Source organism: Lepidochelys olivacea, assembly GCF_965140295.1.
Source record: "Lepidochelys olivacea isolate rLepOli2 genome assembly, chromosome: 2".
NCBI lineage: Eukaryota > Metazoa > Chordata > Testudines > Cheloniidae > Lepidochelys > Lepidochelys olivacea.
The window spans coordinates 216,196,236-216,218,398 of NC_140412.1; the positions used below are offsets into that span (position 1 = coordinate 216,196,236).

Below are 22,163 nucleotides of genomic sequence, written 5' to 3' on the forward strand. Positions count from 1 at the left end.
TCCCTACCCAGGGGATCAGGGTAGAACCAGATTTTATGATCTTCCCTGTGCTTGCACTAGTTGCCTTTTTGGGGAGGACTGAGAAGAAATTTTTATGTGATCACCAGATTGACTGAGGCAGAGTGTTTTTTTTTTTTTTTGTCTTCCCCACAATAGGTTGGTGACGTCAAGATGTTGCAACTTAGTAGGTAACAGGTGTGGCAGGTGTCCAGTGCAGGTAGTCATTACGGAGGGGATACAGTTCCCTGATAAATAGGAGTTGGAAGTGGATTTTGTGGGAGGCGCCCCCTAAGAAAGCCTAAAAAAGGTGGGTTGGGATTTCTAATCCCTCATACTAGGGCAGAGTGGTAGGGGTCCCAGGAACAGGCTGACTGGGTCCAGGTTGGGAAGCAGGAGGGCTGACAGCAACCTCCCAAATAGATAGAAACAATTAAGGAAATGATGACCTGCATTGTACAATTTATTGCCACCTATTCCCAAATATGTTAAATGAATACAGTTGCAACCTAATTAGACCACATCCATTGCCTCTGGTCTGTCTTCCTGTGTGGTTGGGACAATGCTGGTTTCTAGCATCAGGCAATGAATCAGACAACAAACATGCTGATTGCCAAGGAAACAGCTTCTGCTTACCCACATGTGTCTTGGCCAGCAGAAATTGACTTGTTTTTTGTTAAATTTACCTATTTGGTAGTTCCTATAGTGGGTAATATATTTTGTTCACTACTGTACATGCACTGAATAAAATATCTTTCACCTTTTTTTTAATCTCCAGTGGTTGTTTTTGCCTCTTTGCTTTATGATCTCTGGCTATAAAGATATCATTGCTTAGTTAATAGCCATTCATGTCTATTACTCTACATACATGTTACTATTCTGTTGTCCTAGGTTGTACAGAATATTTTTATACTATCATCACCTGCTCATTTTAAACACAATATTTTATACACATACTTTCATAGACATTGAATACACTGAGAGACCTTCCCAATAGCAATAAAGGAAGCTGTCTTTTTATAAATCTCCACCAGTAGCAGCACTAGTGTAGACAAGTAGCTGAAAGCACTTGGTATTTTAATCACCTTGTCAGCTAGACCTGCTCAACATGCCAAGCAATAGGGAGGAACAGCATGTGTGTGCGTGCGTGCGTGGGGGAAATAAACATGGGGAAATAGTTTAACTTTGTGTAATGATCCATCCACTCCCAGTCTTTATTCAAGCCTAAGTTAATTGTATCCAGTTTGCAAATTAATTGCAATTCAGCAGTCTCTCGTTGGAGTCAGTTTTGGAAGTTTTTTTGTTGAAGAATTGCCCCTTTTAGGTCTGTAATCAAGTGACCAAAGAGATTGAAGTGTTCTCCGACTGGTTTTTGAATGTTATAATTCTTGACATCTGATTTGTGTCCATTTATTCTTTTATGTAGAGACTGTCCAGTTTGGCCAATGTACATGGCAGAGGGGCATTGCTGGCACATGATGGCATCTATCACATTGGTAGATGTGCAGGTGAATGAGCCTCTGATAGTGTGGCTGATGTGATTAGGCCCTATGATGGTGTTGCAAGGATAGGGTAACAGAACCACTAACCCAGGAACCTATCCTTGCAAAGAAGCCCATTGCCAACTGTGTCCACATATCTATTCAGAGGACACCATCATAGGGCCTAATCACATCAGCCACGCTATCAGAGGCTCGTTCACCTGCACATCTACCAACGTGATATATGCTATCATGTGCCAGCAATGCCCCTCTGCCATGTACATTGGCCAACTGCCCACCGTCCCCACCGTTAAAACACACAGCCTCTTTTAAAACAATGTTATCTGATATAAGCAGAAATGAATTTCAGTATTATTTCTGCCAGTGTATCCTTAGCTTGTTTTTATCGTATGTGTGTGGTTTTTATTGTAACAGTACTATATAAAATATTTTCCCCTTCACTCTACCTTTCAGGTCTTTAGCATCATGAGACTATTTTCTCTCAATAAAATCCTTATGATCCACTCATTATGAGACAATTTCATTCTCACTCTATTGAGTTAAGTCATTTGGATTCAATATGATGCCAAGGGAACTGTTATAATACTGTTCAAACTCACAGTGAAGTCAATGGTATTATGCCTAATACAAATGCTGTGGTGAAAAAACATTGTTAGATAATTCCATTGACCTCATAATAGATTTATGGGTAATTTGGGACTGCAATTAAACTATACAATCTCTGACTGATGTATATGATTTTACATAGCAACAGCACTTATAATAGGTAATATGCAACGTGAAATAACTTTATGGTTGTAAATTTTAATGTAAAAAGGTGCAAAAGGCCACACGAAGGTCTTGAATAATTTTATGTTATGCTATATAACTAGTATATTTTGTAACTAGTATAGGACAGAGATTTGCAAAAGTAGAGAAAATATTTCAAATGCATTTGAAACTCTTCTGGAAGCTGGGCAGACATGTAGGAGCTAGAGGGGAGCTCATAAAAGGATAATGGACAAATGTTGCCAGAGACAGCTGTGTGATGAGCCCATTTGGTGGTGGTAGTTGCTCTCTGCAAGCGCCCCCATCACATCTGTTTATAAATTCTATTCTCCCTTAGCGGCCTGAAGAGAAACTGGCCACTCTGTCAGGCAAGCTGCTGCTCAGAAAATGAGCATTGGCTTTTCTCAACTTCCTGAGAAATGCCTTTGCTTTCTTACACCTTTGACTTGACAATGGGCCAAATTCTACTTTGCAATACAGATGCCATGTTCCCTCTGATTTCAGTGGGTGTGAGGGATATATGTATGAGTGCAGAATAGGATCCAGTATTTTAGTTCCTTTTATTTCTCTGGATAGAATACAAGGCCATATTTTACCTTTTAAGCTTCAAAATTCATCCCCATGTAACACATGATAGTATTAAATAGCTGTTTGCACAAAATATTAGGGTTTTTTGCCATGTTATTTAGGTAGTTTCTTTTAAATATAACTAAGTAAACTTTTGCATTAGTTCTCCACGGAATGGCAGAGTACTTTCAACCAAGAAAAGAGTGGACTTCACTTGCTGAAAAATATATTGTTATTCCTTACTAGATAAGATTTAACATCTTTTTGATTACTATTTTATGGGAATTTAATTTTATAGGCATTTATTAGCACTTAAGCCTTGTGATCTTATCAGTTTAGGTCCTAGACCTGCATGGGAGAAACACATGCATCTCTGCATGGCCCAGACTCACTTCAGTCTCAAGTGCAGATTCAATTGCAAGAACAAGGCCATAATTACCATGTATATATATTATAGTTTTCTGATCTTTGCCCTTTGATTTCTTTTGTACTTGGCCATCTGCTATGTGAAATTACTTTATTGTTCATTAAATGACAACATTTTCAGGTGTTGGTCTAAAACGCAACTAGCAAGACTTTCCTTGCCCCATAGATGTTACATTTTAGATGACGTTTTTCATTCTAGAAGACAGATACCGAGACTAGAGGAAGGATTCAGAGTAGCAGCTGTGTTAGTCTGTACCCTATGCATCCGATGAACTGAGCTGTAGCTCACGAAAGCTTATGCTCAAATAAATTTGTGAGCCTCTAAGGTGCCACAAGTACTCCTGTTCTTTTTTCAGAGGAAGGAGTTACTTTAGAGTTAATTTTAAAGCATTTTTTTTAGTCTAATGATTTCCATTTGTTATATTTGCAGATTTCTCATAGGAAAGACCCTTGTGTTGGGAACACTGGGGCATGGCCACTAGGTAACTCGAGGGGATGGAAGACCACGAGTGTCGATGAAGCCCCCTCGCACTAGGCCCAGGTGTCCTTGGCCCCCACTCCTGCCTGGAGGCACTCTCAGCAGCTCTGCGTACTAGGCCCAAGTGTCCTTGGCCCCCCCCTGCCTGGAGGCACACACAGCAGTTATGCTGAGAATCTGCAACAGTATGTTGCAGAGTCAGACTGCCTGAAACTAAGCAAGGCCAAACAGGGGAGATATGGAAGAACAATGCTGAATAAAGCAGCTTTATGTATAGTTTAACAAATGATACAGAGAATCAGGGAACTAGCTGGGAACTGGATTGGCTGGCTATATGGATACTTAGGGCAGCTTGCTATTGGATAAGTATGCTGAGAAAAAGGATGTATAAAAGCCTGTGTAACTTCCTGCTCTGTGGTGCAGGATTTGAGATTTTATTCTCCCTGTACCTTTTTGCAGCTGCAAATAAACTTTTCTGTTTCTCCACCCCGTTGTGATTATTGGGTGTAGCACACCGGGTAACGAACCACTCAAGCTGTTGTTCAGCCTCTCGGCAACACTTGCACTATTGGTGCCGGCAACACTTGCACTATTGGGAAGTACTGGTTTTCCCATGTAGAATAACTTAAAGTAATTCAGAGGTAAATTCATATTTAGCGCTGAGGAGCTCCTGGCATTTCTATTTGGGTGCACACTGCCTTCTAAACACCCTTTTATTTATTTTAGTTTTCTTAATCTTTCTTACTATCTGCCTAAAAAATATGCAGGATGTAAACTTGATTTAAATTAATTGCTTCTGCATGCCCAAATTCTGTTTGCTGAAAGGCAAATCCTTCTCACCTTACTCACTCCAGTAATCCCATTGAAATAAGCATGGAATACAATTTGTGAGATGAATGTAGAAGATAGCGGGATTCTGTTTCCATTGGCTACAGCAAATATTTTAGCCAAGGAAAAATATGTGAGAGAGAGAGAGAAATTATGTAGGCAGCTTATCAGTGAAGAACCTGTTCTGAATGAATTACACAAAGTGTTTAAGAACAGTTAATCCTTTTGTTAAGATTCTCTTTAAACATTGCTAAGGTCAGTGAGAGACATAATAAACCTCCTTAATCAGAAACTTTTATGATTCCTCTCTGGGTTGTCATGTCCTCCTGTTGTTCACATCTTAACTTGGGGCTTGATCCTGCAAGTACTCACACATCTTTGGGAACAGTCCAACTAACTTCCGAATTGAAGCATGAGGATTGGCGGTGCTGAAATTTGTATTTTACAAATGTATTCGCATTAGTTTGACTCGATAATAATTGAAATATTTATATTAAAATTGGGATATTTATTTTCATAATATCTAGTGGCAGGGATTTTGACAGTTTAATTGTTTTGACAGTAATTAATTATTACGTGTATGACTCTGCTACTGGCTAGGGTACAAATTTAGGTGGCATGAAAGAGCATTATGTGGCAACAAGCATCTTTGAACAGGGAGCAGCATGTGAAGCTACATAATTTAGGAGGCCCATGGAGCTTCTATAGGCCCGCTGGAATGGAGGCAAATTTGGGCTGGATTGTGACAGCACAGTGGGAAAAAACGAATAACATATCCACTAAGTGAAATAGTGGTTTTGATTCTCAATTTATGTTGTTGATAAAGATAACAAACCATATGTATTTTTTCCAGGTTTGAGAATTAATAAAGGTACCACTACATCACGAACTGCTGCTCCTGCCAATTTACATGTACCAGATGTAATCCAGTTGAAAGACATTGTTTGCTATTTGTCTCTGCTTGAAAGAGGAAGACCTGAAGACAAACTAGAATGTATGTATATATTTTTTCGTATCTGAGGAAAAAGCTGCTAAATTAAAACAAAATAACAAAAGCCCCTAATAATTTGCTAATACATCCACCTGACTATAATGCTAGTAACAACAGACATTGCTTTATTTTCAGCTTTGCAAACCTGAGCTGTACGCAATCTTGAGGAAATTTTGAAATGGAAATTTCTGGCTCTAAATTTAAGACTTAATGAAGTATGTTTTTTTCTTAAAAAGTGACACTATAAAAATGGCATAGCAGAGTTCTGCATTCTTGTGTTTAGCTGATTTCCTTATCAAGTTTGCTCAGTAAGTTACAAGATGTATTTTTTCAGTTTCCAGCCTCAGTAATTGACCCTGGACTCTGACAAACTGGGTTCTTTCCATCTTGCACATCATCACTAGTAGTATAGGCTCTGCAGTCCAAATTATCCCCTCAGATACACTTGCACGACCACATTATCTCCATCAGTCATACCTTTGAAAATCCACGTAAGGCTAACGAGGATGCCTAGGGATGCTTAAGTGTGAGTGTAGACCATAGGACTTACAGATGTAGTTGAGATGTTAATATGGCCTGTATATCCTATGTTGCTAGTGGTTATCAGCAAGATGGAAAGAACCCAGTTGTGTGTCCAGGTGAGTCTGTAGGGCTAGCAGTTAGAAAATATGTCTTTACTTACAAACAAAGGCCTCAGTTCAGAAAAGCTATTAAATACGTGCTTTAAGTTAAGCATGTGCCTAAGCACCTTTCCTGAACAGAAATGCTTTCCTCCATCAGGACCTGAAAAGCTTGATATGGAAATCAATGAAACACAAAGAATATAGAACCCCACAGTGTCATGCTTACAGTCAGTTCTTGGGTTAGACTAACACATAAGCTACATCTACACTTGGAGCTGAGGGTGTGATTTCCAGCTTGAATAGACATACTCGTATTAGCTCTCATTGAGTTAGTGTTCTAAAATAGTAAGGTATCTGGGGTAGCCTGGGCATTGTCTAGCTGCCCTGAATATGTACCTGTGTGGTTCAGGCAGGTTTTTGCTTGTGGCTAGTCCATGCCACATCGCTCCTCACTGCCCATGCTACCATGGCTATGCTACTAATTTTAGTGTGTTACCTGAATGAGAGCTAGTTCAAGTATGTCTGCTCAAGCTGGGAATCACACCCCCAGCTCCAAGTGTAGACTAAGGTCCTTGCTGTCCTTACTGAGGCACAAGTTGTATTGATTTTGATGGGAGGTTTGTCTCTGTAAGAAATGCAGGCCCAGGCCCTGATAGTGTACCAAAGGTAAATATTCAGTATCACTGCTGTAAAAATACAGGCACTAGACTCTATCTGCTGGAAATTTATATTCATTGCAAGTTTAATGACCATGTCTTTTATAAGCCTCCAAGTTTTCTAGACTATAGCTAGCTTATAACTACAGCATGCAAGGTCCTAGTCCTGATAACATAGGATTAGTGGGAGTTTTGCCTGAGTAGTGACTGCCCCAAATTTGCCAATATCATAGCACTGGTACTGTATAAGTGCTACAATATTCCAAGGTTAATGATGTATTGGATGCTTCTCTGCAACCCAAAACAAAATCTGTGGATTATGTGTTGATCCCATGAATAGGAAAATCTAAATTCCTAGGTCTTAATTCAGCAGACAATACATTGAGCCCATCCAAGTGGCAGACTGTGAAGGCCCTTCCAGAATCCTAAAGCCCAGATCCTCACCTTCAGATCCACATTCAGAATGTGGGAAAGCTGCCTCCACTGATCCTAGGGATCTGGATTGTGGGAGAGGGTAGTGACTGGGGTGCTAAGCAAGACCCCGGTCAAGGATGCACATCTCCCTTAGGTCCTGCAGAGGTTCTCCATAAAAGATGTTGCAGTCTGGGGCCGTATTATCTTCTGTATGCAGTCTCCTTTCCAGAAGCTGCATTGTCAGAGAAATCCCTGGTATTAAGACTCCCATGGAGCCCTGCTGCCAAGGAAAAGGGATTTGTCAGGAACCAGAGGTGCTCCAGAGGCACAAGACCCCTGCCCAGATGGTGGTGTCCTCTCACCAGTCCCTTGGTATCTACCAGCTTTCAGAAGAAATCCCACCCTGACTGGACAATGTGGAGAATTGTCTGTGAGGGGTTTTTTGTGGAAATTTCATGCCCTGGGGCCCTCTGCCACACAATGCAGTGCAATAATTTCAATCACAGCCCTTGCAGTATAAAATTGTTCTTAATACTGAAGAGATTTGATTGTGATAATTTATTTGGAATGGAGATAAATGTGTAATCCTAATGAACATCAACTGACGCATCATGCAGAATATAATCACTTGCTATAATGCTGTAAGAGGTGCTTTGATAAAACACAGAGTCCAAGTGGAAAAGCACAGAGTATTAAAAACAGGTCCATTTGCATTTTATGTTAAAAGTTATTTGGAGTGTTATCCTCATACACATTACAATATTTACATAAAACCGCTCAAAAATCTATTCTAATGTAGGTGTAACTGTTTTTGCTTCCTTGAAATGCTGTTTTTTGATTATCAAGATTTTATTTGCTGTTCTGTTTTTCTTCTACTACAAAGTCTGGCGCATAAGTGAACCTGATTGAGAGATTTGTCGAAATTAGTAGCATTTGAAAATGACAGTGTACATAATTCAACTTTTTTTTTAATTTACAAAACAAAAACCTGTAAATAAGTAGTTTACATATACTTTTGATGACCTTTGGAAATTAAAATTAATTGCATCAGATAAGCATATACAGCAAACACTGAGATTATGTATTTTTGGTTATCACCTTCAACAGAGGAAAAATGTGTCCATATGGTCACAGTGTATTTCACCATGTAAATTAATGGTATTTACTAAATGAGGTCCTGATCCTGCAAACATTTAAGTACTCAAGTAACTTTGCACATGAGTAGTCTTGTTTCCAGAATCAGGAACCAAGTACTTCCTAAAGTGAAAACATTTTAGAGTTAAATAATGCAGTGATAGAATTCAATACAAAAAGAGTAGCAGAAAAAACAAGAAATTAAGAGGTGGATTGATCTAACTGTGACCATAAAGAAGTCAATGGTTCTCCCATTGTCTTCAGTGTCAGCAGAGTTAGACCAAAACTGGATGCTTTTGAAAATCAGATCCAAGACACACAAAGGAGTGGAGAAGTTATGCTTTCAGATAGAATTTGAAATACGATGGAGACCCATTGAGGAAGAGAGATAAAAGTATGATATAATGATTAATAAATGTTAATCATTTGTTATAGATTGTTATAAAGTCCAACAAGTCAATAGGTTGCTTATAACCATGGCTTACGACTGTTTATAACACCTTCTACTGATGTACTTAAAGCCATCTTTAATGCTATTAATCATATCTGTGATGTGCTTAAAACATCTATTAATCATTTATTAACCCTTTATAAACTATTTATAAATGGAATTTTACTAAAAAGTGTTATCCAAAATTGTGTGGTGGATCGGAGAGGAATATAATACTGATTGAAGAATTGAAGCTGTACAGATTCATATTGAATATATTTGTGTTAATCAGTTTAATTCATCCCTGTGCAGAGGATACTTAAATACTAATTTGAGGACCTAAGTGGGAACTAAATCATGCATGGGCCTGATTTAATTGTTTAAATTGTTTAAAATTGCTAACATTATTGGGATTTTGCTATGTATTATAGCTATTTATTGATGCTTGTATATCAATAGCTATCTTGTACAGAGATACATATTTTCATGATTTAGTGCATTTTACTCTAGTACCATGTGTTAAAACTTTGGTGTTGTATAAAACTCCCCAGCTGACAGCACTGCTAGAGACTGCAGGACTTAGTATGAAATCCATTCTGGGAAGAGAAGGGAGATGGTGAAACAGTTTTCTTACTTTGAACTGAGAACTTTTAAGAAGATATCTTTTTCTTTAATTTAAACATTATCTGATGAGTCTCTTTCAGTTTGGGAGATTCTGAAAGGTTTCATAAGTAAATCAGTTTCCTCAAATGTAATACAAGTGGCTGCTCAATGGATGAGACAATAAAGACAGACAAATTTATGCATAGGCACTGTACCTTTTAAGAGGTTGATGGTATACGGTGTCTTTACACTCGCTATAATAAATATTCCATTAGTTACAGAAAAGAATATGTGAGGTGCTGCCCTTAAGATACTTACGCTCACAAGGGGCCACACAGTATACATTAAGTACTACCTATGGGGCAGAATGGCCTTGAGCACCAGTTCAGGAAAGCACTTTCATGCATGCTTACATTCATTCTGTTTTCTGTAGTAGAACTAACTTATGTGCACACTTAAAATTAAGCATGTAATCAAGTGCTGAATAGGAATGAGCTCTTGAATTGGGCCTAGATATGTCAACAAAATTTCAGACAATAAGACCAGGGAGATGCTCTAAAGCTGTCTACACTGCACTTTCATCGGTAAAACTTTTGTCGGTCAGGGGTGTGAAGAAAACACATCCCTGACCAACAAAAGTTTTCCTGACGAAAAGCACTGGTGTAGACTGGCGCTTTGTAGGCGGGAGAGATCGCTACTGCTGCTCGTTGGGGGTGGTTTTATTTTGTCAGCGGGAGAGCTTTCTCCTGCCGACAAAGAGTGTCTACGCTGTGGACCTGACAGCAACGCTGCTGTAGTGGCCCAGCTTTGCTGCTGTGAGGTGTGCAGTGTAGACGTAGCCTAAGAGACCATTACAGTTGACTTCAAAAGGAGAAGAATTGTGCCCAATAGCTCTATTTTATATATAGGGCCCTACCAAATTCATTGTCCATTTTTGTAAATTTCACCATCATAGCATTGTAAAAATCTTGAATTTCATTGTTTAAGATATTTAAATCTTAAATTTCATGGTTTAAAAACCAAGAATATGTATTTTTAAAACAGCAAAATATAAACATGTAAAGTCCTTAAGACTCAGCATTTCTCAAATTGGGGGGCCCAACCAAAAAGGGGGTTGCAAAGCTATTGTATGGGGGGGAGGGGGTTTGCGGTATTGCCACCCTTACTTCTGCGCTACCTTAAGAGCTGGGTGGGTGGAGAGCTGCAGCTGCTGGCCAGGTGCCCAGCTCTGAAGACTGCACCCCCACCAGAAGCAGCTCAGAGGTAAGGGTCTCATGGTATGCTGGCAGCAGTATTGCCACCCTTATTTCTGCACTGTTGCTGGTGGCAGCTCTGCTTTCAGAGCTGGGCGCTTGGCCAGCAGCCGCCACTCTCCAGACACCTGGCCCTGCAGGGTAGGGTAAAAGTACACAAAAGACCAGATTTCATGGGGGAGACCAGATTTCTGAATTTGGTAGAGTCCTAATTATATACCAGTATTGTGAACTCAGTGAAACCAGGGAAAATTTTACTTTGCAGGTATGGAAAGTATATTTACTGTTGCATTCAGCTGACCTGAAAACTAATTTCAATAATTTCCATGGGTACAATTAGCTAATGAGTAAGCATTTGTAGAACTGCTATCATCATAGTGGACTAAAAGCACAGAGAGAGTGCAAGAGGAGGCCAGCAAATTTTCTAACAGGGATCCTGTTTTCTGTAGATATAATCAGGATCCCAGTTTCGAGTCAGGCGGTAACTCTCTGTCTTGCTCTCGAGTTAAAGGAAAATGATGTACATCTTACATTTTTTCTAATTTAATGGTCCTTTTTTTTTTTTTAGTTATGTTTCGCTTGTATGACACAGATGGAAATGGGTACTTGGACAGTTCGGTAATTTTATTTCTATTGACATATTATGCTAGCATGAACCGTAACAGTGTATTTGTATGAATCCATGCAGAATGCACACTTTGGATAAACACAAGTAATAACTGGGTATAATAAAAATATTTGTCATCCAGGATATTTTGAGGCTACTCCGAACAATTTGTCCTTCTGCTGAGCATATCCACTTCCCCCTCAACTATAGAGATAGTCAAATGTTGAATCTCCCACTGTGAAATCATTCTTCTGATTTTTAGTTGTAACGTTTTACTGCAGGAGGCAACTTAACTCAGCTCCCAAAACCCCTTTGTACTTATTGAGAGCTGTACATGAAAGAGCTATTTGTAGGGTTGTATTGAGAGGGAAGAAAGGTGCGGCTCAACTTTCTGGGAGAAGGTAATAGCAGAAGATGAAGGGGAAAGGCCAGCATGTTCAGAGAGGCCAGAAATGAGGATACATGGTTAAAGGAGAAGTTTAGGAGTAATGCTTGATTATACAATTAAGAGAACATCAGAGAGATGTTCACGAAGTGTGTGGCTTGTGGGCAGAGCTGGCACTAGGCATAAGCAGATGAAGCAATTGCTTAGAGCCCTGAACAGCTCAAGGGGACCCACTGTTCACTTTCAATTATAAGACCTTGCCTTTTTAGTAGTGTGTGTTTGGGGGGAGCAAAAATATTCCTGCTTTGGGCCCCCAACAGGCTAGCACCGGCTCTGTTTTCAGATATTGGGAAGGAGCAGAGACTCGCAAATTATTGGAAATGGGGATAAGGCAGGCATCTTTGTCTTTTGCTTCCTCCACTTCCCCCCACCCCCCTGAAAAAAGCGGGGAGAGAAAAGAGAGAGATTGGCATATAGGAGGAAAGAAGGTAAGGGGATATACATATACTTAAACTGGCACTGATAGTGTTCTAGGCAACAGGGGGTTTTAACAAATATCAGCCAACTAATGCATAAGGGATAGAAGGTAGATTAGTTTCTCAAAGCTTCTAGCATCCTGTAGAATGAATGTGAAGAGGTTCTATTTTCTTATTTCAGTTCACAGGCTGTAACAGTGGTTGTAGGGTTAGATTTCATCTCCCCAGCTGTGTTACACTCCCCTCTCCTCCACTTACCTACTCAGACTTTATGTGCTGGAGTGGATTTGACTCAGTGATATGAACACACATTTTCCAGTGGGCGAACACCATGTTACCACAATTCAGAAGAGAGAACCAATTTAAATATGCCTTTCATTAAATTAAGTAAGGATCAGTGACAGCTCAAAGGAGAGAAGTTGTGGTGCCCAATGCTAATATACAGGTCAGAACATGATATACAGTTGATCTTTAAATTTAACTCAGAAGAAATTCTATCCCTGATTAAAACATCACCCTTCATAAAGGATTATTAAAGCACTCTTGGATGTTAATAAAAATTTTAATTATGACAATGTGAAGAGTTTTTGGAATGTAAAAATCACATTTTAAAGTCCACATTTTAAGGACTAAGCAAAAGTAAGATTATTCAGGAATGCAGTGTCCTTGTTTCTCCACACTATTTCTTCCGCCTTGTTCTTGTAAGCTTTTTCAAGCACACGCACACAAAACAAGAGGCTGGAGAGAGGATTAGAGAGCCTTCACTGAGTTGGGTTCTGCAGAAAACAGAAATAACTGCAGAAAAATATTGACGGGAACTCTTTCAAACATTGACATCTAAAGTGTGCCTGTAAAATCACCATGAGTAGCTCCCATTGTGTGTGTATGTGAGCAGTTGTGCATCCAAGCATGCATCCAGTTGCATGCACAACTACTGATTTTGTGTGTATGTATTTTGCAGGTGCAACTTTGATGCCAGTGTTTGAGAGTTTGTTTCAAAAATTTTGTGGCCAAATTCAGGTTGCCTCTTGTTCATAAGAAAGAAAAAAGGAGGGTAAGCATGGTACAACTTTTGTACCTTATTCCTAGCTCCCCTAAAACCCATGGAATACACACTCCATAGATGCATTCCAGGAGGAATCTGAGGTCAGAAAGCATAGTATCTTTAAGTGTGTGTTCCTTGAACCCCTGTGTGCCCTTCCTTGCTGGCATTACTTGTTGGCTGCACGTGTAGGAAGTGGTGGTGGCGGTGGCGAGGGAGGCGGTTATAGGAACTCTGGGGGTTTGAATAATGTTGCAAAATAATGCCATTTTTGTTGAGCCTTTCACATTATGGCCATTTTCTGAAGTACTGACAACTTGGACTGCAACTGGAGTTGAGTCCTCAGCCCCTTTGAAAATAAAGGCCCCATAGAAATAATTGTAATAATAGTATATATTCACTTGCATTCAGTTTGAGAGCAGTAGTGAAGAAGGCCTGAATGTGTCCCCTCCTCCCCGCCCCCCCGCCCCGACATGCATGCTTTTCTTATGGATGCAATTTATACTGGGCCTGAGTGCTGAACCTAGAGCAAAGGGGCAGATTCTTAGCTGGTGTAAACTGTCATAGCTCCATTGATTTCAGTTTACAGTAGTTGAGGATTTGCCCCCAGGTTTGTACAAATATCTAAATGGAAGTGTACCAAACTTACAATTACATTAAAACATATCCATATCTGCATAATATACATTACCCAAAAATATTAAAATATCATTTGCATACAGTAAGTTCCTGTGATCCTGAAACACTCAAGCATACCTTGATGAACCAAACCCGTGGATTTAAATTAATGACATTTTGTGGAACTGAAATCAGCACGGTGGAGATAACACCGCAAATTTGAAAGAAGATGGTTCAGTGAGAGCCAATCCTTACTAGTCTCGCTTCCAACAGCACAAATCATCCCAGTTAAGTGATGAGCATAAGTTATACCTGACCAAAGCAACCTGCAAAATGTGAGTTCAGGTCCTCCTTTTTCAATGAAAGATTTTCTTTCTCCAAGGCCAAACATATACACACACACAAACCTCACCCTAAAATATTCCCTTCTTAAAACAATTAAAAGTAATCCTTTTATTCTGCTTAATGGAGTCTCCAATGGATATTTATTTCTGATTTTAACTTCTGTTAGTAATTATATTGATATTCAAATATATATCATATAACTGCTGATTGAATATTTTTACCTTATACTTTGATGTATTAAATGGTTTGATGTTTAAATGGTTTTGTTAAAATATAAATTTAATATTTTCATCCGTAGAGATGATGCATCCAAATACGCTGTCAGTCTATATTAAAACAATTATAAACTATATATCTGAATTGTAAGAAAATCGGCCAGTATGGTACCGCATTAAAACATCTTTGTTCTTTTTTCCTGCCTAGGAGCTAGAAAATATCATCACTCAAATGATGCATGTTGCAGAATATCTTGAATGGGATGTCACTGAACTCAGTCCAGTAAGTATTTTGTCAGATCATTGATGCAATTAATTTTGGAAAACATTCTGTAATGTCCCATGAATATCTGTGATATTAATACATATATTGAGTACTAAAAATAATAATAGTTGTTGCTTCTTTCTGGGGCTGGCATTCAGCCCTTTCCTAATCTTTTTTCCAGTGAGGACAACGTAGCACCATGGTCATAAGTCTGAAATATATGCCCTCCACTGAAGTTTAAGGCTTTCTCACCATTACATTTAGTAATTCACCTTCTCAGTGTGCCTGGCACATATCTACCCAAAACCCATGAGGGGCAGGAACTATCATCTGTGTACAGCACACCTAGTACAATGGGCCCCAAACTGCACTTTAGAAATCTCCATGACCCACTCCATAGTCTGCATTACTGCTCCATGTACACAAACCCTTAAATGCAAGCAACCATTTCTGGTGTTTTTCTTGGATTTATTAGCTAAACATTGATTTAATTTTTTAATTTGTTTTTATTGGTGGTGTTTTATTGGTGCTTATCAGTCAAAAGCTAAAATCGGAAGCCATAAAAACAGAATTTAAGTGATGCATATGGCCTTGTGCTACCCTTGACTCAGGGTGAATTTTTTCCCTAAGCTTTATCTTTCCATAGAACTCTAAGAATCTGTAACGCTACAAGGATGGTAATATGAAACTATGATATATAATGTCACTTCTAGAGCTGAATAAAAATAGTAAGAGTGTGTCACAAAAAAAAATCATTTTCTTGAAGTTTTTGCTGAAAACTGGAAAATATAATATTTCCGGTTCCCTGTCTCCATTATTTGCCTGTTTATTTATTTGCTTCCCCCCAACCAAAACAAAATGGAGGAAAGAGGGAGGGGAATACAGAAAATACAAGGGTCAATGAAAAAATTGGGGTATTTAATTTTTTTTGTTTCAAAATTTGAAAATGTTGAAAAAAATTTCCACAAAAATATTTTAAATGTGCTTTTTTAATTGAAAAAAAAAAGTTTTACCAGTTCTAATAAGGACCTAAGTATGGTTTGGGGGCGAGGTGAGGGGTAAAATGACTTTAAATACATTTCTTCCAAAGTTGCCACATAGGATACATTTTACTTTGCTTTTTCCTTCAGAAAGTGGGTGGCTCAGGGTTAATACATATTTTTGTTTTCTTAGAACATCCAATTTATAGGTTTTTGTTTGTTTTTGCTTTTAAATCTACAGATCCTTCATGAAATGATGGAAGAAATTGATTATGACCATGATGGCACAGTATCTCTGGAGGAATGGATCCAGGGCGGAATGACGACAATCCCACTCCTGGTGCTCCTTGGATTAGAGAATGTGAGCATTAATCTAGCAATGTCCAAAGGGTAATTTATGGATCAGATGTGGCCCCAAAACTAATATATTTGCAATCTGCCACCACCTTCATCTTAACTATGGAACTATGACATGCAGAGACTATCCAGTATGTGGCTACCTCAGGGGGAGCAGTTGAGCCAAGGATGGAGAATTACATAATGAGACCTATTATTGCTATAGGCCACAGTTTCGTATAAAGGATGAAAACAGCTGTAATAATATTAATTTTATATCAGTTAGATGCAGCTGTTATATTGTTGGCAAAGTGCCAATGCCATCTGCCTTCTTGCATTTGAGCTAACTTTGGGCACCTCTCTTTTAGCATGTCTCAGGTGTGTGATTTTGATGTAAAAATATTTGTATTGAAAACTTTCTGTAGTACTTCACAGACACTTAAATGGAGATATTAAAGAAGTTCCTCCACCCCAAATCAAGCCCAGAGTGTTGCAATTATGCAATCAGTTATACGATATTTTTATAAAGGTTGGTTAAGTTTAGCACTTTCTATTGCTAAATATATAACAATATAATAGTTGTGTAAGACTTTTTAATCACAGGATCTCAAAATTCTTCACAAATATTAATTGATTAAGCCAGTGAAGGAAGTATTCCTTGGTAAATATTATTTTCTTCTTTTTACATATGTGGAACTGAGGCACAAAAAGATTGTTACTTGCCCAATACCACAGAAGACATCACTGTCAGAAATGGGTTGCCCTTTTTCCTGACTCATATTCCTAGATTCGTAGTTAGATAGATTCATAGATTTCAAGTCCAGAAGGGACCATTGTATCGATCTAGTCTGACCTCCCATACAGCTTCCCCCAAACAGATCCTAGAGCAGATCTTTTAGAAAAACATCCAGTCTTGATTTAAAAGTTGTTAGTAATGAAGCATCCACCACGATCATTGGCAAATTGTTTCAGTGGTTAATAACCCTCACTGTTAAAAATTTACCTTTGATTTCCAGTCTGAATATGTCTAGCTTTGACTTCCAACCATTAGATTGTATTATATCTTCCTCTGCTAGCTTGAAGAGCCCATTTATTGAATATTTGTTCCTCAAGTAGGTACTTAAAGACTGTAATCAAGTCATCCTTTAAGCTTCTCTCTGGGTATCTTTATGCTGGGTGGGGGGAACCAACAAAAAACTGAAACACCGCCGGCAGTGAGTCTCAGAGCTCGGGTCTCTAGACTTGGGCTTGCAGGTCTTGTGCTACAGTGTTAAAAATAGCAGTGCAGATGTTCCTGCTTAGGCTGAAGCTTGGGTTCTGAGACCCACCCCTCTTGCTGGGTTTCAGATCCAGAGCTCTAGCCTGAGTGGGAATGTCTAGGCTGCTGTGTTTAGCACCATAGTGTGAGCCCCAGTGTGTAGACCTGGATTCTGAGACTCACTGCTGTAGGTGTTTTTTTTGCAGTGCAGGCATACCCTATGGTTAGGTGTATAGATTGAGCTCCTTGAGTCTATCACTATTATACTTTCTTAATACTGTAATCATTCTCATGGCTCTTCTCAGAGCCCTCTCCAATTTTTCAACATCCTTCTTGAATTATGGACACCTGAACTGGACACAGTATTCCAGGAGAGGTCACATCAGTACCAAATACAGATGTAAAATAACCTCTCTACTCCTACTCAAGATTCCCCTGCTTATGCATCCAAGAATTGTGTTATCCCTTTTGGTCACAGCGTCAGACTGGGAGCTCTTGTTTAGCTGAACTGAATAGTTCGGAATGCTGCCTCTCATATAATGGATATAGAAAGTCTATATGTTGCTTTTCCCTAGTTCTTATTGCGATATCGAATGGCTACTTTGGGGGGTAATAAGAAACTATAGTTTTCAGTGGGTAAACTTCACTTTTTTAGAATTTGTATCTGCCTAATTCCATCTATAGATTAATGTAAATCCTTCTCTATAACATTATGTCATGAGTATGTTGAAGGCAGAAGCTGAAATATTCCAGTGGTGCACATACTGAACATAGGCCTGGAAAATACTAAATTAGATTAAACCAAATGACTTCTAGACTTTCATAATGTATTTAAAAATATTTCTTTTAAGGAAAAAAAATTGATAATGAATATTTTCCTGAGCCAATCCAACAATCAAAATTCCCTAGCATTCTGAAGTACTTATCGGTGTGGCTGTGCATCAGCGCTTTGTCTATCCAGGAATATTTGGATTTATGTGGGAAAAATTAAAATACACAGTTCTGAACAAACGCTTATATAACTCATATGAAGTTTATTTTTGATTACTTAACAAAACAATATTGAGGGGTCTCCATGTTTTATTTCTTGAAGACTAGTATAGGTGGCTAATGGGAACTGTAGTGCTTTACGCTATATTATTGTTCGTGAATGATTAGGCCACCAACTCGGGGGACTACACAAGCTGCATCATTAGTCTACCAGGAAAAGTAGTGTAACATTTCACAGGAATGGTGAAAGGCTCTAACATTGCCCCCCCCCCCGGATTTTTTTCTTCTTTTTTTTTTTTTTTTTTTTTTTAGAGGTCTTTTGGTCCAATGGAATCATACAGCAGTTTCTAGAGGAAAGTCACTATTTCTCATTTTCCATGGAACCAGCAAAAAGTTATTTTGCCTTTACTGTTAGGTTTACAATTTGTGTGTATATGTTGAATGGTCAAATCTAGATATTTTTTTGGATACTGAAAAGTAAAGTAATATGAAACTCTTTTGTCTCTGTCCTCCGGAACAATTTACGAAGAGAACATAAGATAGATGATGGAATGATAGATGACATAATTGTGGGAATGGTATGAGAAATATTTCTATTTGATAAAGACACTGCATAATCGTGACATTACATAATACTCCTGAGGGAGTTCTGTGCCAAAAAAATAAAAATTCTGAATCTGTGCACAATATTTTAAAATTCTGCACATTTTATTTGTCAAGAAATAAATGTGGAGGCTCCAGCATGGCAGTGGGGAGCACAGGACACTGGCTGTAAGGAGGTGGGAGATCACCCTGCAGCCCTCTTACTCACGGGACATGGACTTGAGAGTAAGGCTGCACTCAACCCTGACACAGCACAAGGGCTGAGCCTGCACCAGAAACATCCCAGGGTCCTGTCCCTCTGTGCCAGGTGCACCAGGTGTGGATAGGCAGACTCAGCTTGGCAGGATCCAAGTGTGGAGGGTCTTAGTGTGTGTGGCGATCCAGGTCTGGGTTGAGAGGGTTGTGTGGGGGGTAATCTGGGTACGGACGGCTCAGTGAGGGGGTCCAGGTGTAGGTGGGAATCTGGATGCACAGGAGGGGTTGTTGGGGGGGTTCTGGGTGGAGGGGGAATGGGATTCTGCTGAGGGGTCCAGGTAAAGGTGGTTGGGGTTCAGTAGGAGGGGTCTGGGTACAGGGGTAGAGGTCCTGATGCAGGCGATAGGATCGGCAGGGAGGACGGGTGTCCAGGTGCAGGGAGATTGGGCTCAGCAGGGGCGGGGTCCAGATACAGGGGGGAGGGGCTCAGCAGGGAGGGCTGGATGCAGGGGAGTAGGGGTTTGTGTGGGGGAATTCTGGGTTTGTGTGGGGGGTGAGGCTTGGTGTGTGGGGGTCTGGGGATGAGAGGCTCAGGGCTGGGGCTCCCCATGACAGGGTTTGGGCTGGGCTGCCCGGCCTTCCCGGCCACAGCGCATGCGGGGCGTGCTGCCCTGGCTGCGGCTGGTTCTGGGCCAGGCCTCCCGTGTTCTGAAAGAAAATGGTGTATTGATTGTCTTAATTTGTTGATTTTAAGGCCAGAAAGGACCATTGTGATCATCATAACAAAGACACCGTTTCATCCTGTAATTCCTCCACCATGGTCAATAATGTGTGGTTGAACTAGTCCATATCTTTTAGAGAGACATCCAGTTTTGATTTAAAGATTACAAGTGAATGAGAATCCACCCGATCCCTTAGTAAGTTGTTCCAATGGTTAATTACTCTCAGTATTAAAAAATATGTGCCTTATTTCCACTATGAATGTGTGTACCTTCAACTTCCAACCACTGGATTTAGTTATATCTTTTCCTGCGAGGTTAATAAGTCCTCTTCTGCCAGATATAGTCTTCCTTTGTAGATATATTTAGACCATGATTGAGTCAGTTCTTAACCTTTCCCCCTCATCCCTCAATAAGCTCCTACAGTGTTTTAATTGTTTGATATTGGGACAAATAGGGGTGGGGTTGTGGAGTTGCTTGGTTCATTTTTGACTGTCTACAGGGGTTTTATCTCTTTGCTGAGATATTCTTTCTCATTTTGTATAAAACATTCATATATCAATCAGTGAGACAGATCCTCAGCTGGTGTATTTGGTCACCGTTCTATTGACTTCAATGGAACTATGACAGTTTATATCCACTGAGGATCTGCCCTGATACCTTTATCACCTCTGTGTTACACCTATAATGTGTGTATCCCTTAAAAGAAAACTGAATTGCTAACATAAAAACGATTTAAGATATTAAATCACTAACAATCCTTTAATTAGTCTTTCTTACTGACTATATAGCTGCCCCACTTAAGGGAATAGCCATCTGAAAGTAGTTAAAATGAGACAAGGAACTATATTACATAAATTGCAAGAATTAAAAAATGATCTCTCTGTTTTTTCCCCTTTATTTGCTTTATCCCTTTGTTCTTTTTTTCTTAGTGCCTGATTCTGCAGCTGCACTGCAGGCAAAACTTTCATTGAAATAAATGGGAGTTTTTCCTGTGGAGCAGCTGCAAAATGAAGACCAGTAATTGTATTTGTATGACGCCTCTTGCCAAGGCAATCAGCATGCTGAACAAACAATTATAACACAATGCAATTAAATTTTAATTGCTAATTAATTATCTCTTGTTTTATACAATGCTTTGAAAATCTAAAGCAAGATCTGAATGTTGTGTAGTACAAATATTGTTTTGTAATTTATGTATTAAAAGGCCAGATCTAAGAATATTATATCTGGTTAATCACCAGTTAACCCTTTAGCACTGGCTGAATGCATCCATCAAGCATCATATCTACTAAAACTGTTCCCATTAAACACCAATAGTAATTATTCAATAACATTTGCTTAAATTGCTTCCCTTGGAGATGTTATAGTAAAGTAGCTCTGGTTCTGACTAAATGAAAATTCAGGATGTTTTGAGTGATTAGAAAAAAGGGAGTTAGAATGGAAACCACCATATAGCCTTAATTCTAATGGTTGCTGCTACTACCACAATATGATATTTTGCACCTATTTTATATAGTGCTTTCCATTTCAAAGGATTTCAAAGTGCTTTAAAAACACTAATAAATTAAGCCTGAAAACAGCACCATGAGGTAGCAAAGCATGTTCATCCCTTTCTTACAAATAGGGATTCTGAAGCACAGACAGTTTAAGTGATTTGTCCAAGGTCAAAAGGAAGTCTGTTGCAGGGCTGTTTAAAGAATCCAGATCTCCTGGTGCCTCGGGCAGGTTTAAGCTTCAACTTAAAATGCTGTAGCAGCGCCACTGTATCATTTCAGTGAAGATGCTACTATGCCGATGGGAGAGCTTCTCCCATTGCCATAATTAATTCACCTCTTCAAGGGCAGTAACTCCGTCAATGGGAGAAGCCCTCCTGTCGATGTAGCAATGTCTACACCATGGCTTAGGTCAGGATAACGGCATTACTCGGCTCTGGATTTTTCACACCCCTGAATGAGGTAGTTATATTGTAGACCTGACCCTGGTCTACACTTAGTATTTAGCCACAAGACTTTTCTTACGTTGATTTGATAGTGTATGAAAAGCTATAAGAAATCAAAGGTCGGGAATGTAGTCATCGGCCATGGGTTCTGTTCTTAGCTCTGCCAGTGATTTTCAGCTTCCTGACCACTAAGATCAGTTAGGATTTGGAGTAGTCTCCAAAGTGGAGTGGTGGAAGTCCCTTACATAAGAGATACTTTAGATGGAACAACACATTGCTAAATTCACAGGTCCAGACAGTGTAGCTTCATCACCTTCAGGATAGCATAAGGTGGACTGTGTCTCTAGAACTTCTTCCTGGCCTTGGCCAAGTTTTCCATCTAGAAGCTCAAGTCTAGGGAGCATTTCTGGGTCTGTAGGGCCATTTTTCTTTCATGCCTCCATTTCCATATCTGAGCAGAGTTCCACTGAGCTATATCCACTGATCCCTGTGAACTTTTCTCAGAGCAGTGAGTGTC

General features: G+C 39.4%; 1 protein-coding gene across 2 annotated transcripts in view; it reads left to right on the forward strand.

Annotated features, from left to right (window-relative positions):
• DGKB (diacylglycerol kinase beta) overlaps nt 1-22,163 on the forward strand; it is a 504,484-nt gene that overhangs the window by 141,306 nt on the left and 341,015 nt on the right. For both annotated transcript variants that reach the window (XM_084618553.1, XM_084618552.1), the window contains exons 6-9: nt 5,420-5,560; nt 11,239-11,288; nt 14,567-14,641; nt 15,845-15,964. In XM_084618553.1, the coding sequence (XP_084474679.1) occupies nt 5,420-5,560; nt 11,239-11,288; nt 14,567-14,641; nt 15,845-15,964 (386 nt within the window). The remainder of the gene's footprint in view (nt 1-5,419; nt 5,561-11,238; nt 11,289-14,566; nt 14,642-15,844; nt 15,965-22,163) is intronic.